Source organism: Tachyglossus aculeatus, chromosome 22 (genome assembly GCF_015852505.1).
Source record: "Tachyglossus aculeatus isolate mTacAcu1 chromosome 22, mTacAcu1.pri, whole genome shotgun sequence".
NCBI classification, from domain to species: Eukaryota; Metazoa; Chordata; class Mammalia; order Monotremata; family Tachyglossidae; genus Tachyglossus; species Tachyglossus aculeatus.
This window is the reverse complement of record NC_052087.1, coordinates 53,418,569-53,433,151: the sequence shown is the minus strand read 5'-3', so window position 1 is coordinate 53,433,151 and position 14,583 is coordinate 53,418,569. Positions and strand designations below refer to the sequence as shown.

The window sequence follows — 14,583 nt, the reverse complement described above, 5'->3', positions numbered from 1 at the left end:
CCTTCAAGAACAACACATAAATCTGTGGAAAGAGGGGGAACGGGGAGAGTAAGTCTAGAGCGGGACTTAGTGGTGAGAACCCGGGGCCTGCGAGTCAGAAGGACCTGGGTTCGAATTCCAGTTCCACCCCACGTCCGCTGTGCGACTTGGGCCAAGTCACTACACTTCTCTGGGCCTCAGTTCCCTCATCTGGAAAATGGGGACTAAGCCACTGAGCCCCAAGTGGGACAACTTGATAACCTTGTTGTCTTTCATTCATTCATTCAATCGCACTTACCGAGTGCTTACTTTGTGCAGAGCACTGTACTAAGCGCTTTCCCGGCTTAAAAGATACCATCATTACTATTATTACGATTCTCTGTGCCTCAGTTACCTCATCCGTAATATGGGGATAAGAGTGCAAGCCCCATGTGAGACAGGGACTGGGTCCAGGCTGTTGAACTTGTATCTACACCCCAGCGCTTAGAACAGTGCTTGGGGTACCTGACAATTATTCTCTCAAAGTCATCCTTAGTCCAGTGCTCTGCACACAGTAAGCGCTCAATAAATATGACTAATTAACATGGAGCTGAGAACCCCCCCCAAGAACAACACATAAATCTGTGGAAAGAGGGGGAAGGGGGAGAGTAAGTCTAGAGCGGGACTTAGTGGTGAGAACCCAGGGCCTGCGAGTCAGAAGGACCTGGGTTCGAATTCCGGTTCCACCCCACGTCCGCTGTGCGACTTTGGCCAAGTCACTTCACTTCTCCGGGCCTCAGTTCCCTCATCTGGAAAATGGGGACTAAGCCAGTGAGCCCCAAGTGGGACAACTTGATAACCTTGTTGTCTTTCATTCACTCATTCAATCGCACTTACCGAGCGCTTACTTTGTGCAGAGCACTGTGCTAAGCGCTTTCCCGGCTTAACAGATACCATCATTACTATTATTGCGATTCTCTGTGCCTCAGTTACCTCATCTGTAATATGGGGATAAGAGTGCGAGCCCCATGGGAGACAGGGACTGGGTCCAGGCTGATGAACTTGTATCTACACCTCAGCTCTTAGAACAGTGCTTGGGGTACTGACAATTATTCTTTCAAAGTCATCCTTAGTCCAGTGCTCTGCACACAGTAAGCGCTCAATAAATACGATCGAATGAATGAAATACTGGGGGCCCGGCTCCTCCAAGAAGTCTTCCCAGATTCAGCTCCCCCTCTCCTCACCTCCCAGTCCCTTCCGCCTCGCCCCGACTTGCTCCCTTTGCTCTTCCCCCCAACCCAGCCCCACACCACTTATCATCATCATCAATCATATTTATTGAGCGCTTACTGTGTGCACAGCACTGTACTAAGCGCTTGGGAAGTACAAATTGGCTGCGTATAGAGACAGTCCCTACCCAACAGTGGGCTCACAGTCTAAAAACACCACTTATGTCCATATCAGTCTTTTATTTATTTCTATTGACGTCTGTCTCCCCTCCTCTAGACCGTCACCTCATTGTGGGCAGGGAATGTGTACGTTTATGACTATCGTCCTCCCCCAAGTGCTTAGTACAGTGCTCTGCACACAGTAAGCACTCAATAAATAAGGCTGAATGAATGCTTGGCGTGTAATAAGCGCTTAATAAGAACCATTATCATTATTTTTATTTCTTCATTCATTCAGTCAGATTTACCGAGCGCTTCCTGTGTGCAGAGCACTGTACTAAGCGCTTGGGACGTACAAATCGGCAACATCTAGAGACGGTCCCTACCCAACAACGGGCTCACAGTCTAGAAGGGGGAGGCAGACAACAATGTGTGTGCGTGCCCATGTGGACAGGGTGGGGGCAAGACTGAGCCCCCTTTATCCTCTCATCATCATCAATCTACATAAATCATCATCAATAAATCATAAATCAATCGTATTTATTGAGCGCTTACTGTGTGCAGAGCACTGTACTAAGCGCTTGGGAAGTACAAGTTGGCAACATATAGAGACGGTCCCTACCCAATAGTGGGCTCACAGCTCTCCTCCTCCCCCTCCCCACAGCACCTGCATATATGTTTGTACAGATTTATTACTCTATTTATTTCACCTGTACATATTTACTATTCTATTTATTTTGTTAATGATGTGCCTCTAGGTTTATTTCTATTTATTGTGATGACTTGACACCTGCCCACATGTTTTGTTTCACTGTCTGTCTCCCCCTTCTAGAATGTGAGCCCATCATTGGGTAGGGACCGTCTCTATATGTTGCCAACTTGTACTTCCCAAGCACTTAGTACAGTGCTCTGCACATAGTAAGTGCTCAATAAATACGAGTGAATGACTGAATGAATGCCCCCAGTCTCACAGGAGCCCAGCATGGCTCAGTGGAAAGAGCCTGGGCTTGGGAGCCAGAGGTCGTGGGTTTTAATCCCGGCTCCGCCACTTTGCTGGGTGATTTTGGGCAAGTCACTTCACTTCTCTGGGCCTCAGTTCCCTCATCTATAAAACGGGGATTCATTCATTCATTCAATCATATTTATTGAGCGCTTACTGTGTGCAGAGCACTGGACTAAGCGCTTGGGAAGTACAAGTTGGCAACATATAGAGACGGTCCCTACCCAACAGTGGGCTCACAGTCTAGAAGGGGGATTAATCAATCAATCAATCAATCAATCGTATTAAGTGCTTACTGTGTGCAGAGCACTGGACTAAGCGCTTGGGAAGTACAAGTTGGCAATCAATCAATCGTATTTATTGAGCGCTTACTGTGTGCAGAGCACTGTACTAAGCGCTTGGGAAGTACAACATCTAGAGACAGTCCCTACCCAACAGTGGGCTCACAGTCTAGAAGGGGGAGACAGAGAACAAAACCAAACATATTAACAAAATGAAATAAATAGAATAGATATGTACAAGTAAAATAGAGTAATAAATATGCACATACATATATATATAATAATAATAATAATAATAACAGTAATGGCATTTATTAAGCGCTTACTATGTGCAAAGCACTGTTCTAAGCGCTGGGGAGGTTACAAGGTGATCAGGCTGTCCCACGGGGGGCTCACAGTCTTAATCCTCATTTTACAGATGAGGTCACTGAGACACAGAGAAGTGAAGTGACTTGCCCGAAGTCCCACAGCTGACAAGTGGCGGAGCCGGGATTTGAACCCATGACCTCTGACTCCAAAGCCCGGGCTATATACAGGTGCTGTGGGGAAGGGAAGGAGGTAAGACGGTGGGGGGGATGGAGAGGGGGACGAGGGGGAGAGGAAGGACTGTGAGCCCCAAGTGGGACAATCTGATTACCTTGTATCCACCCCAGCACTTAGAACAGTGCTCGGCAATCAATCAATCAATCAATCGTATTTATTGAGCGCTTACTATGTGCAGAGCACTGTACTAAGCGCCTGGGAAGTACAAATCGGCAACATCTAGAGACAGTCCCTACCCAACAGGGGGCTCACAGTCTAAAAGGGGGAGACAGAGAATAAAACCAAACATACCAACAAAATAAAATAAATAGGATAGATATGTCCAAGTAAAATAAATAAATAGTAAGCGCTTAACAAATACCATCACTATTATTATTACCGGAAGGAAAGGAGAGAAAGCCGAGCCGGGATAGGAGTCAGTCGTGCCTGGCTGTAGCCGCCGGCCCCCCAGCCCAGACGGGCCGCGGGCCCTCACGCCCCGAGCCGGGGCCGGTTTCCCGCCGGGACTCACCCATCTTCCTTTTCCGCTTCCCTGGCGTTCGGGGCGTGAGAGGCCTCTGGTACACGGCCGTGCTCAACCCCGCCGCCACGGCCTCGATGGTTTCATCCAGCAGAGAGGACATCAGGTACCCCGGCACGTGCTGCGGAGAGACGCACCCAGGGAGAGACAGACACACAGAGAGACAGGGCGAGAGAGACAGAGAGACAGAGAGAGAGAACCGGGGTTACCACGGCCCCCTGGCCTGGACCATTTAGCCAAACCGATTTCCCCTGCCCTTCTCGGGACAAATTCTCCGTCAGAGGTGCTCTATCTGTTGCTCCAGAGCACCGAAATGCTCAAGAACCTCAGGAAAGTGCTCTAACAACACCACTGATGATAACGATGGCATTTATTAAGCGCTTACTATGTGCAAAGCACCGGTCTAAGCGCTGGGGAGGTTAAAAGGCTGTGGGGCTCACAGTCTTCATCCCCATTTTACAGATGAGGGAACTGAGGCACAGGGAAGTGAAGTGGCTTTCCAGACTGTGAGCCCGTTGTTGGGTCGGGACCGTCTCTATATGTTGCCAACTTGCACTTCCCAAGCGCTTAGTACAGTGCTCTGCACACAGTAAGCGCTCAATAAATACGATAGAATGAATGAATAGTAAGCGCTTAACAAATACCGTAATTATTTATTTCGTATCTACCCCACGTGAACAGTGCGTGACACATATTAAATGTGTCGCCTGTCTCCCCCTTCTAGACTGTGAGCCCGTTGTTGGGTAGGGACCGTCTCTATACGTTGCCAACTTGGACTTCCCAAGCGCTTAGTACAGTGCTCTGCACACACCTCCTGGGAGTGACAGGGACCTGGGTTCTAATCCCAGCCCCGCCACTTGTCTGTTGGGTGACCTTGGACAAGTCACTTCTCTGGGCCTCATTTCCGTCACCTGGGAAATGGGGATGAAGATTGGGAGCCCCGCCTGGGGACGGGGACTCTGTCCAACCTAACTTGAATCTACTCCAGTGCTTAGTACAGTGCCTGGCACAAACAACCCAAAAACCACAGAAGTGGTGGTGTGCGTGGCACCCGGGTGCCCAGCCGTTCGGGCGCCCTGGGCAGGCAGGGGGGTGCCCCGGGGGAGCACGTGCGGAAGAGAGAGCGAGGGGCCGCGCGGTTACCTGGATGGTGCGAGCCGTGGTGAGGCGGTTCCTGTTGACGGTGGCCCTCACCCTCTCGCTCTGGCGCGTCCGGGCGATGGCCCTGGTGCGGCCCGCGTTGGCGCGCAGCCGGCCGGGCACCGGGACCGCTTCCCCCAGCAGGCTGGACGGCTCCTCTTCGCTCACGCGCTCCGCGGCTCGGGGGAGGGAGAGGCCGACCCTCACTCGCGACGCCCGGGCTTAGCGCTCCCTTCCCTCCCCGGGCACCGCCAGCCTCGCCCTCGGGGTTCCCTCGCCCCTCGCCTCCAGGCCTTCGAGCGCCGAGAAGGGGGCTGTTGGGCTGGCCAACAAGTCTCCCTTCCCCGCCCCGAGTTCTTGATTTCCACTTCCCTCCCCGCTCCTCCCTGCCAGCGCTGCCCCCGATGCCCTCCCAAGGAAGCCCCGGGGGAAGATCACAGTCTTTTAGACTGTGAGCCCACTATTGGGTAGGGACTGTCTCTAGATGTTGCCAACTTGGACTTCCCAAGCACTTAGTACAGTGCTCTGCACACAGTAAGCGCTCGATAAATACGATTGATTGATTGATTGATTGAAGATGAGGCCCCTCCCGGTGGCAGGCAGCGGTCCTCGCCGGCGGGGCGCGATCGTTACCGGGAGCGGGGGCGGCGCACTCTGGGCAAAACCACTCGTCCACGGGCACCTCGCTCAGAGCCGGGCTCAGGCACTCCATGTGGTAGCTGAACGGGAGGAGGCGGGGAGGGCCGTGAGCGACGCCGAAGCCGGCTGCGTCCCGGCCCGCGGGTCCCACCGCCGATGCCCGCGTTCACCCCCCGCCTCGCCCCCCGCCCCCGCGGACACTCACCCGGCGTCGCAGCCGTCGCACAGGAGGAGGCGGTCCTCGCGGTCGCTGCGCCCGCACACCTCGCAGAAGGTGGGGTCCTCCAGCCCCTCCGCCCCCTCCTCCTCCTCCTCCCCGTCCGGCCCTTTCGCCTTCTCCACGGGGACCTGGCCGGGGGCAAGGGTCATTCATTCAGTCAGTGGGATTTATGGAGCGTCCCTGTGCGCAGAGCATTGGACTAAGCGTTTGGGAGAGTCCAAAACAGCAATAAACAGACACATTTCCTGCCCACGACAAGCTCAATAACAATAATAATAAAATGGCATTTATTAAGCACTTGCTATGTGCAAAGCACTGCTCTAAGCGCTGGGGAGGTTACAAGGTGATCAGGTTGTCCCACAGGGGGCTCACAGTCTTAATCCCCATTTAACAGATGAGGTACCTGAGGCCCAGAGAAGTTAAGTGACTTGCCCAAAGTCACACAGCTGACAACTGGCGGAGCCGGGATTTGAACCCCTGACCTCTGACTCCAAAGCCCATGCTCTTTCCACTGAGCCACGCTGCTTCCCATTAATAATAACGTTGGTATTTGCTAAGCGCTTACTATGTGCCAAGCACTGTTCTAAGCGCTGTGGGGGATACAATTGTCAATTGACAATTGGCAGCTGTGTGACTTTGGGCAAGTCACTTCGCTTCTCTGGGCCTCAGTTCCCTCATCTGTAAAATGGGGATGAAGACTGTGAGTCCCACGTGGGACAACCTAATCACCCTGTATCCTCCCCGCCCCCCGCAGCGCTTAGAACAGTTCTTCGCACATAGCAAGCGCTTAACAAATGCCGCCGCCATCATCATTATTATTATTATTACAAGATAATCGAGGTTGTCCCACGTGGGGCTCACAGCTTTCATCCCCATTTTCCAGATGAGGGAACTGAGGCCCAGAGAAGGGAAGTGACTTGCCCAGCTGACAAGTGGCGGAGCAGGATTAGAACCCGTGACCTCTGACTCCCAAGGCCGAGCACTTTCCACTGAGCCACGCTGCTTCTCCACCAAGTCAAGAGGCTATTTCCTCTCGGGCTGGGCACCCAACAGGGCCACTTTGGGCAGGGGGGAGGAGAGGAAAGGTGGGGGCGGGGGGTTCCCTGAGCAGGTGGGCACCCCCGCCCAGCAGGCGCCTTATCCCATGGGCAGCATGCACACACAAACACACAAACACACACACATGTGCCCATCTCGCTAGATGGCAAGGTGTCTGAGCCCGTTGTTGGGGAGGGTCTGTCTCTATCTGCTTCCAAACTGTACTAGCGCTACGTCCAGTGCTCTGCACGCAGTAAGCGCTCAATAAATACGACTGAATGAACCGGGGCACCAACTGGAGGGAGGCGGGATTTGAGGGACGGAAACGGAGAGACCCCGGCCGTGGACCCCTCTTCCCGACCCTTTGTACCCCTGGCACGGCCAGCCACCTCAGCGACCCGTCCGACCCACTTTTTCGTTTTTTTGCTCCCTTCGCCCACCGCTCCCTCAGCCCCACAGCAGTTATGCCCCTCTCCACCTTTGATTTATTTCTACTGATGTCCATCTCCCCTCTAGACTGTGAGCTCGTTGTGGGCAGGGAACGTGTCCACCGCCTCTGTTGTGTCTCCCTCTCCTAAGCGGTCGGTAAGGTGTTCTGCGCACAGTAAGCGCTCAGTAAATAGAACGGATTGATTGCCTCGGTCTCATTCATTCATTCAATCGTATTTATTGAGCGCTTACTGTGTGCAGAGCACACAGTAGCTGTCCCCATCCGGACAAAGGGGGGTAAAAACGCCAGCTCCCCCTCCCCGTTGGACGGCGAGCCCCGGGTGGGGCTGGACAAAATCCCGCGGTTTCCATCGCTTGGCCGGCCCCGGCCGAGGGGAGCGCGGGTCGCGTGGGACGCTCACCTTCTTCAGGACCTCCCCGCCGAAGCAGGAGCGGATGCAGATGCATTTAAAGGTGATCCGGTCCACCGGGCAGGAGTTGGCGTTCTAGAAGGGAACGGGACGGGGGCACCGGGGTCACGGGCGGGCAGAGGGGAGGCCGCCCGGGGTCCCTCCCAGCGGCTTTCCGCCGGGAGTCGGGGTGGGCGGGCAGGCGCGACGGGAATCCCGGGCGGGAAGGCCCCAGTGCCCGCCGATCCCCGATTCACCCGTCCTCGCCCTCCCCGGGCCCAGGAGAACGAGGAACCCCGCTGGCCTTCTGCGGGCCGCCCCCCCGGGGTCCGGCCTCACTTTGGCCCACTCCGCGATGCAGTCCAAGCAGAAATAGTGGGCGCAGCTCTCCGGGGTCCCGACCGCCTGGCCCCGAAAGCCGTTGAGGCAGATGGGGCAGCTCTCCGCTTCGTCGCCGTCGGAGCTGAGAGGGTCTCCGCCGCCGCCGTCGCCGCCTCCGCCGGCTCCCTGCTTCCCTCTGGGTACCGCCGCCGAGCCCTCCCTCGGGGCCTCGTCCTCCGGGCCGTAGTCCTCATCGTCCTCCTCCGAACCTTGGCGGGGGGCAGGACAAGGATGGACCGCACCTTTAATGGCATTAAGGGGTCCACGGGACGGGACGGGGGCAGCTTGGAATAATAATAATAACAATAATGATGGTGTTTGTTAAGTGCTTACTATGTGCCGAGCGCTGTTCCAAGCGCTGGAGAAGATATGAGGTCATCAAGTTGTCCCATGTGGGGCTCACAGTCATAATCCACATAATAATGATAATAACAATGGTGTTTGTTAAGCGCTTACTATGTGCTAAGCACCAGGGGTATACAACGTGATCAGGTTGTTCCACTTGGGGCTCACAGTCTTCATCCCCATTTAACATTTTCCCTTCAAAGCCCTCCTGGGAGCTCACCTCCTCCAGGAGGCCTTCCCAGACTGAGCCCCCTCCTTCCTCTCCCCCTCCCCATCCCCCCCACCCTACCTCCTTCCCCTCCTCACAGCACCTGTATATGTTTGAACAGATTTATTACTCTATTTTACTTGAACATATTTACTAATCTATTTATTTTATTTTGTTAGTATGTTTTGTTTTGTTGTCTGTCTCCCCCTTTTCTAGACTGTGAGCCCGCTGTTGGGTAGGGACCGTCTCTAGATGTTAGATGTTGCCAACTTGGACTTCCCAAGAGCTTAGTCCAGTGCTCTGCACACGGTAAGCACTCAATAAATACGATTGAATGAATGAATGAATATTTATTTATTTATTTTATTTGTACATATTTACTCTATTTATTTTATTTTGTTAATATGTTCTGTCTTGTGGTCTCTCTCCCCCTCCTAGACTGTGAGCCCGCTGTTGGGTAGGGACCGTCTCTAGATGTTGCCAACTTGGACTTCCCAAGCGCTTAGTCCAGTGCTCTGCACACAGTAGGCGCTCAATAAATACGATTGAATGAATGAATATTTATTTATTTAATTTGTACATATTTACTCTATTTTATTTTGTTAATATGTTCTGTCTTGTTGTCTCTCTCCCCCTTCTAGACTGTGAGCCCGCTGTTGGGTAGGGACCGCCTCTAGATGTTGCCAACTTGGACTTCCCAAGAGCTTAGTCCAGGGCTCTGCACACAGTAAGCGCTCAATAAATATGATTGAATGACTGAATGAATGAATGAACAGATGAGGGAACTGAGGCCCAGAGAAGTGAAGTGGCTTGCCCAAAGTCACCCGGCTGACAAGTGGCGGAGCTGGAATTAGAACCCATAACCTCTGACTCCCAAGCTGGCGCTCTACCAGGAAGGTTGGTCCCAGGTGGGGGACCCTGGGGGAATTAGGGGAGGGCGGGGAGGGGGCTAGACAATGCTCTCTTTGTGGCCCAATCCCCCTCCCGCGCTGGTGAATGGCCACCTCATTCATTCATTCATTCAATGGTACTTACTGAGCGCTTACTGTGTGCACAGCACTGGACTAAGCGCTTGGGAAGTCCAAGTTGGCAACATCTAGAGACGGTCCCTACCCAACAGTGGGCTCACAGTCTAGAAGGGGGAGGCAGAGAACAAAACCAAACATATTAACAAAATAAATTTTGTTTATTTGTTCAGCTGCTGGGCCCCTCACCCGCAGGCCGACGACGGGCCTGGGGCGCAAGACGTCAGAAGGAGTCGGAAGGACCTGGATTCTAGGCCCGGCTCCGCCACTTGTCTGCGGTGTGACCTTGGGACAGTCACTTCACTTCTCCGGGCCTCGGTTCCCTCCATCTGGAAAATGGGGATTAAGACTGTGAGCCCCATGTGGGACGGGGACTGTGTCCAATCTGATTAATTTGTATCTACCCTAGAGCTTAGAACAGTGCTCGGCATATAGTAAGCGCTTAACACGTGCCACCGTTATTATTATTATTATTATTATTATTATTATTATTATTATTATTATTAGGAGGCAGGGGAGGCGACCGCGGCACGGGCTCAGCCGGTCTCTCGGGCGGCTCCAAGCCCGAAACTGGACCCGTCCTCCCATACCCTAGACTAGACTGTGAGCCCACTGTTGGGTACCTATATGTTGCCAACTTGTACTTCCCAAGCGCTTAGTACAGTGCTCTGCAATCAATCAATCAATCGTATTTATTGAGCGCTTACTGTGTGCAGAGCACTGTACTAAGCGCTTGGGAAGTCCAAGTTGGCAACGTATAGAGACGGTCCCTACCCAACAGTGGGCTCACAGTCTAGAAGGGGGAGACAGAGAACAAAACCAAACATATTAACAAAATAAAATAAATAGAATAGATATGTACAAATAAAATAAATAGAGTAATAAATATGTACAAACATATGTACATATATACAGGTGCTGTGGGGAAGGGAAGGAGGTAAGGTGGGGGGGATGGAGAGGGGCAGGAGGGGGAGAGGAAGGAGGGGGCTCAGTCAGGGAAGGCCTCCTGGAGGAGGTGAGCTCACAGTAGGGCCTTCCCTCTGCACACAGTAAGCGCTCAATAAATTCATTCATTCATTCAATCGTACTTATTGAGCACTTACTGTGTGCAGAGCAATGTACTAAGCACTTGGGAAGTACAAGTTGGCAACATATAGAGACGGTCCCTACCCAACAGTGGGCTCACAGTCTAGAAGGGGGAGACACAGAAGAAAACAAAACATATTAACAAAATAAAATAGAATAAATATGTACAGATAAATACACATCCACAGTTAGCTTCAACATTACCGGTGTCATCTTCAAAGGAACCCTATGTATTATACAGACTTAAAATTATACAGTATTTTAATAAAATTGGGCAATAATAATAATAATAATAGGCATTTAATTGAAAGAATGAATGAATGCCCTCTGATCCTGGTGGGCACCGCCAGACCGCGGGAAACCTCGGGGACAGTCTGGGCCGAGCTCCCGCTTCAATCAATCAATCAATCGTATTGATTGAGCGCTTACTGTGTGCAGAGCACTGTACTAAGCGCTTGGGAAGTACAAGGTGGCAACATATAGAGACGGTCCCTACCCAACAGCAGGCTCACAGTCTGGCAGCCGGACGTGGGACGTGCCCAGGCGCCAGGCCCCTTCTAACCTCGACCCGGGCAGCCGCTGGCTCCAGGCCCGGGGGGAGGAGGAGGGAAGCCACCCCCCACTGCGCCCGGGCATCCTCACCTGAGTCGCCTTCCACATCTTCGTCTCCGCCTTCTTCTTCCTCCTCCTCCTCCGTTTCGCCCTCGTCGGTACCATCCTCTTCCTCCTCCTCGCTGGTGGCACCGGAGTTGGAGTCGCCGCCGCTTTCTTCTGGGCAGAGCCGGGAAGGGGTTGGGGACAGGGGGGCGGCCGAGGGGTGGACGGGAGCCCTCCTCCACCCCGACTGACTCCTGACCTGCTCCTGAGAAGCAGTGTGGCCCTGGCGGGGCTAGCCTGGGCCTGAGGGTCAGGAGACCCGGGTTCGAATCCCCGCTCTGCCATGGGACCTTAGGCCAGTATTTATTAAACACTCACCATGTACCAGGTCCTAGGCACTGGGGTAGATAATGGTAATAATAATAATGATGGTACGTTAAGCACTTACTATGTGCCAAGCACTGTTCTAAGCACTGAGGGAGGCCCAGGGTCATCAGGTTGTCCCACGTGGGGCTCACAGTTTTAATCCCCATTTAACAGACGAGGAACTGAGGCCCGGAGAAGTGAAGGGACTCGGCCAAGGTCTTCCGACTCCCGAGCCTGGGCTCTTCCCACTGGGCCGCACTGCCCCTCGCTTACCCTGATGATGTGGTAGCCGTGAAGCACATCCTATTAACTCCTCGGGGCCTCGGTTTCCTCGTCCATCCCATGGAGAGGCGACACTCAATCCCCCCTCCCCCCTCAGTCTGTGAGCCCCACATGGGACAGAGGTCGGATCTGACCCGATTCACTCAATCGCACTTATTAATAATAATAATAATTAGGGTATTTGTAAAGCGCTTACTATGTGCCAAGCACTGTTCTAAGCGCTGGGGTGGATACAAGGTCAGCAGGTTGTCCCACGTGGGGCTCACAGTCTTCACCTCCATTTTACAGATGAGGGAACTGAGGCCCAGGGCAGTGAAGAGACTTGGCCAAAGTCACTCAGCAGACAAGTGGCAGGGCTGGGATTAGAACCCATGACCTCTGACTCTCAAGCCCAAGTTCTTGTCACTAAGCCGTGCTGCTTCTCTTATTGAGCGCCTACTGTGTACAGAGCACTGTACGAAGTGCTCGGAAAGTGCAATTCGGCACCAAATAGAGACAATTTTATTTTGTTACTATGTTTTGTTTTGTTCTCTGTCTCCCCCTTCTAGACTGTGAGCCCACTGTTGGGTAGGGACCGTCTCTGTATGTTGCCAACTTGTGCTTCCCAAGCGCTTAGTCCAGTGCTCTGCACACAGTAAGCGCTGAATGAATGAATGAATGAATGCAACGGGCTCCCGGGCTCGCCTCTATCTCAGGGCCCAGCTCAGAGCTCAGCACAGGGTGGGAGCTTCACCAATAATAATAATAACAATAATGATGGCATTTATTAAGCGCTTACTATGTGTAAAGCAATGCCCTCGTTATCATCACCCCCATCCAACCGGCACAGGGGACGCCTGGCGTCAGACCCAGTTGGCACCGTGATTCCCAGGGAAGGGGAGGGAGGGTAAGGGGGCCAGGCCGAAGACTGGGGATCAAGTCTGGCGGGAGGGGAGAGACCCCCGGGCTCTGGGGGGTGGGGGGCACTTACCCGCGTCACTGAGCAGGTCGGCCAGGCTGGGTCTCCGGGTCCGGCCCAGTGCGGCGTTCTTGTTGATGAGCTCGTCCTGACTGTCCTCAGCCATCGCCGGACATCGGGGGCGGGCCCTGCCGCAGACCCGCTGCCCGTCACCGCCCGCACCCGGGACCGCCATCCCCCCGAGGGCCGGCCGGAGGCACGGGATGGGGAGAGCAGGGGGAGGGAGAGTGTGTACTGAGCGCCCACTTGGGGCTGGGGGCTGGATGAAGCCCTGGGGATCCGCTTGCTCGCTGTGCCCTGATCTCATAATAACAACAGTAATGATGGTATTTGCTAAGCGCTTCCTATGTGCTAAGAACTGTTCTAAGCGCTGGGGGAGGTACAAAGTAGTCAGGTTGTCCCACGTGGGGCTCACATTCTTATTCCCCAATTAACCACTTGGCAATAATAATAATAATAGTTACCCCTCACATCCAATCCGTCACCAAAACCTGCCGGTCGCACCTCCACAACATCGCCAAGATCGGCCCTTTCCTCTCCATCCAAACTGCTACCCTGCTGGTTCAATCTCTCATTCCTATCCCAACTGGATGACTGCATCGGCCTCCTCTCCGATCTCCCATCCTCCTGTCTCTCCCCACTTCAATCTATACTTCACACTGCTGCCCGGATCGTCTTAGTGCAGAAACGCTCTGGGCATGTTATTCCCCTCCTCAAAAATCTCCAGTGTCTACCAATCGACCTACGCATCAGGCAAAAACTCCTCCCCCTGGGCTTCCAGGCTGTCCATCCATCCATCCATCCCCTGGCCCCCTCCTCCCTCCCGTCCCTTCTCTCCTTCTCCAGCCCATCCCGCACCCTCCACTCCTCTGCCGCTCACCTCCTCACCGTTAGGCCTCGTTCTCGCCCGTCCCGCCGTCAACCCCCGGCCCACGTTCTCCCCCTGGCCCAGTTAGTGCTCAATAAATACGACTGAATGAATGAATGAATAATAATTATAATAATAATAATGATGGTATTTGTTAAGTGCTTACTATGTGCAGAGCACTGTTCTAAGCGCTGGGGGAGATACAAAGTAATCAGGTTGTCCCATATGGGGCTCACACTCTTATTCCCCCAATTAACCACTTGGCTATAATAATAATAAATACTTATAATAATAATGATGGTATTTGTTAAGTGCTTACTATGTGCAGAGCACTGTTCTAAGCGCTGGGGGAGATACAAAGTAATCAGGTTGTCCCATATGGGGCTCACGCTCTTATTCCCCAATTAACCACTTGGCTATAATAATAATAATAATACTTATAATAATAATGATGGTATTTGTTAAGTGCTTACTATGTGCAGAGCACTGTTCTAAGCGCTGGGGGAGATACAAAGTAATCAGGTTGTCTCATATGGGGCTCCCACTCTTATTCCCCAATTAACCACTTGGCTATAATAATAATAATACTACTTATAATAATAATGATGGTATTTGTTAAGTGCTTACTATGTGCCGAGCACTGTTCTAAGCACTGGGGGAGATACAAAGTAATCAGGTTGTCCCATGTGGGGCTCACACTCTTATTCCCCAATTAACCACTTGGCTATAATAATAATAATACTTGTAGTAATAATGATGGTATTTGTTAAGTGCTTACTATGTGCCAAGCACTGTTCTAAGCACTGGGGGAGATACAAAGTAACCAGGTTGTCCCACGTGGGGCTCACAGTCTTCATCCCCATTTTCCAGATGAGGTCACCGAGGCCCAGAGAAGTGAAGC

At 52.8% G+C, this 14,583-nt stretch overlaps 1 protein-coding gene across 1 annotated transcript in view; it reads right to left on the bottom strand.

The window, feature by feature from the left end:
* The window catches only part of PHRF1 (PHD and ring finger domains 1), a 51,205-nt gene that overhangs the window by 18,203 nt on the left and 18,419 nt on the right, over positions 1 to 14,583 (bottom strand). Inside the window, exons 2-9 of the mRNA XM_038765377.1 lie at positions 12,827 to 12,942; positions 11,254 to 11,382; positions 7,906 to 8,156; positions 7,579 to 7,662; positions 5,675 to 5,817; positions 5,464 to 5,549; positions 4,834 to 5,009; positions 3,682 to 3,811 (exon numbers count right to left, since the gene is read on the bottom strand). Coding sequence (XP_038621305.1) covers positions 3,682 to 3,811; positions 4,834 to 5,009; positions 5,464 to 5,549; positions 5,675 to 5,817; positions 7,579 to 7,662; positions 7,906 to 8,156; positions 11,254 to 11,382; positions 12,827 to 12,920 — 1,093 coding nt within the window. The 5' untranslated portion in view covers positions 12,921 to 12,942. The remainder of the gene's footprint in view (positions 1 to 3,681; positions 3,812 to 4,833; positions 5,010 to 5,463; positions 5,550 to 5,674; positions 5,818 to 7,578; positions 7,663 to 7,905; positions 8,157 to 11,253; positions 11,383 to 12,826; positions 12,943 to 14,583) is intronic.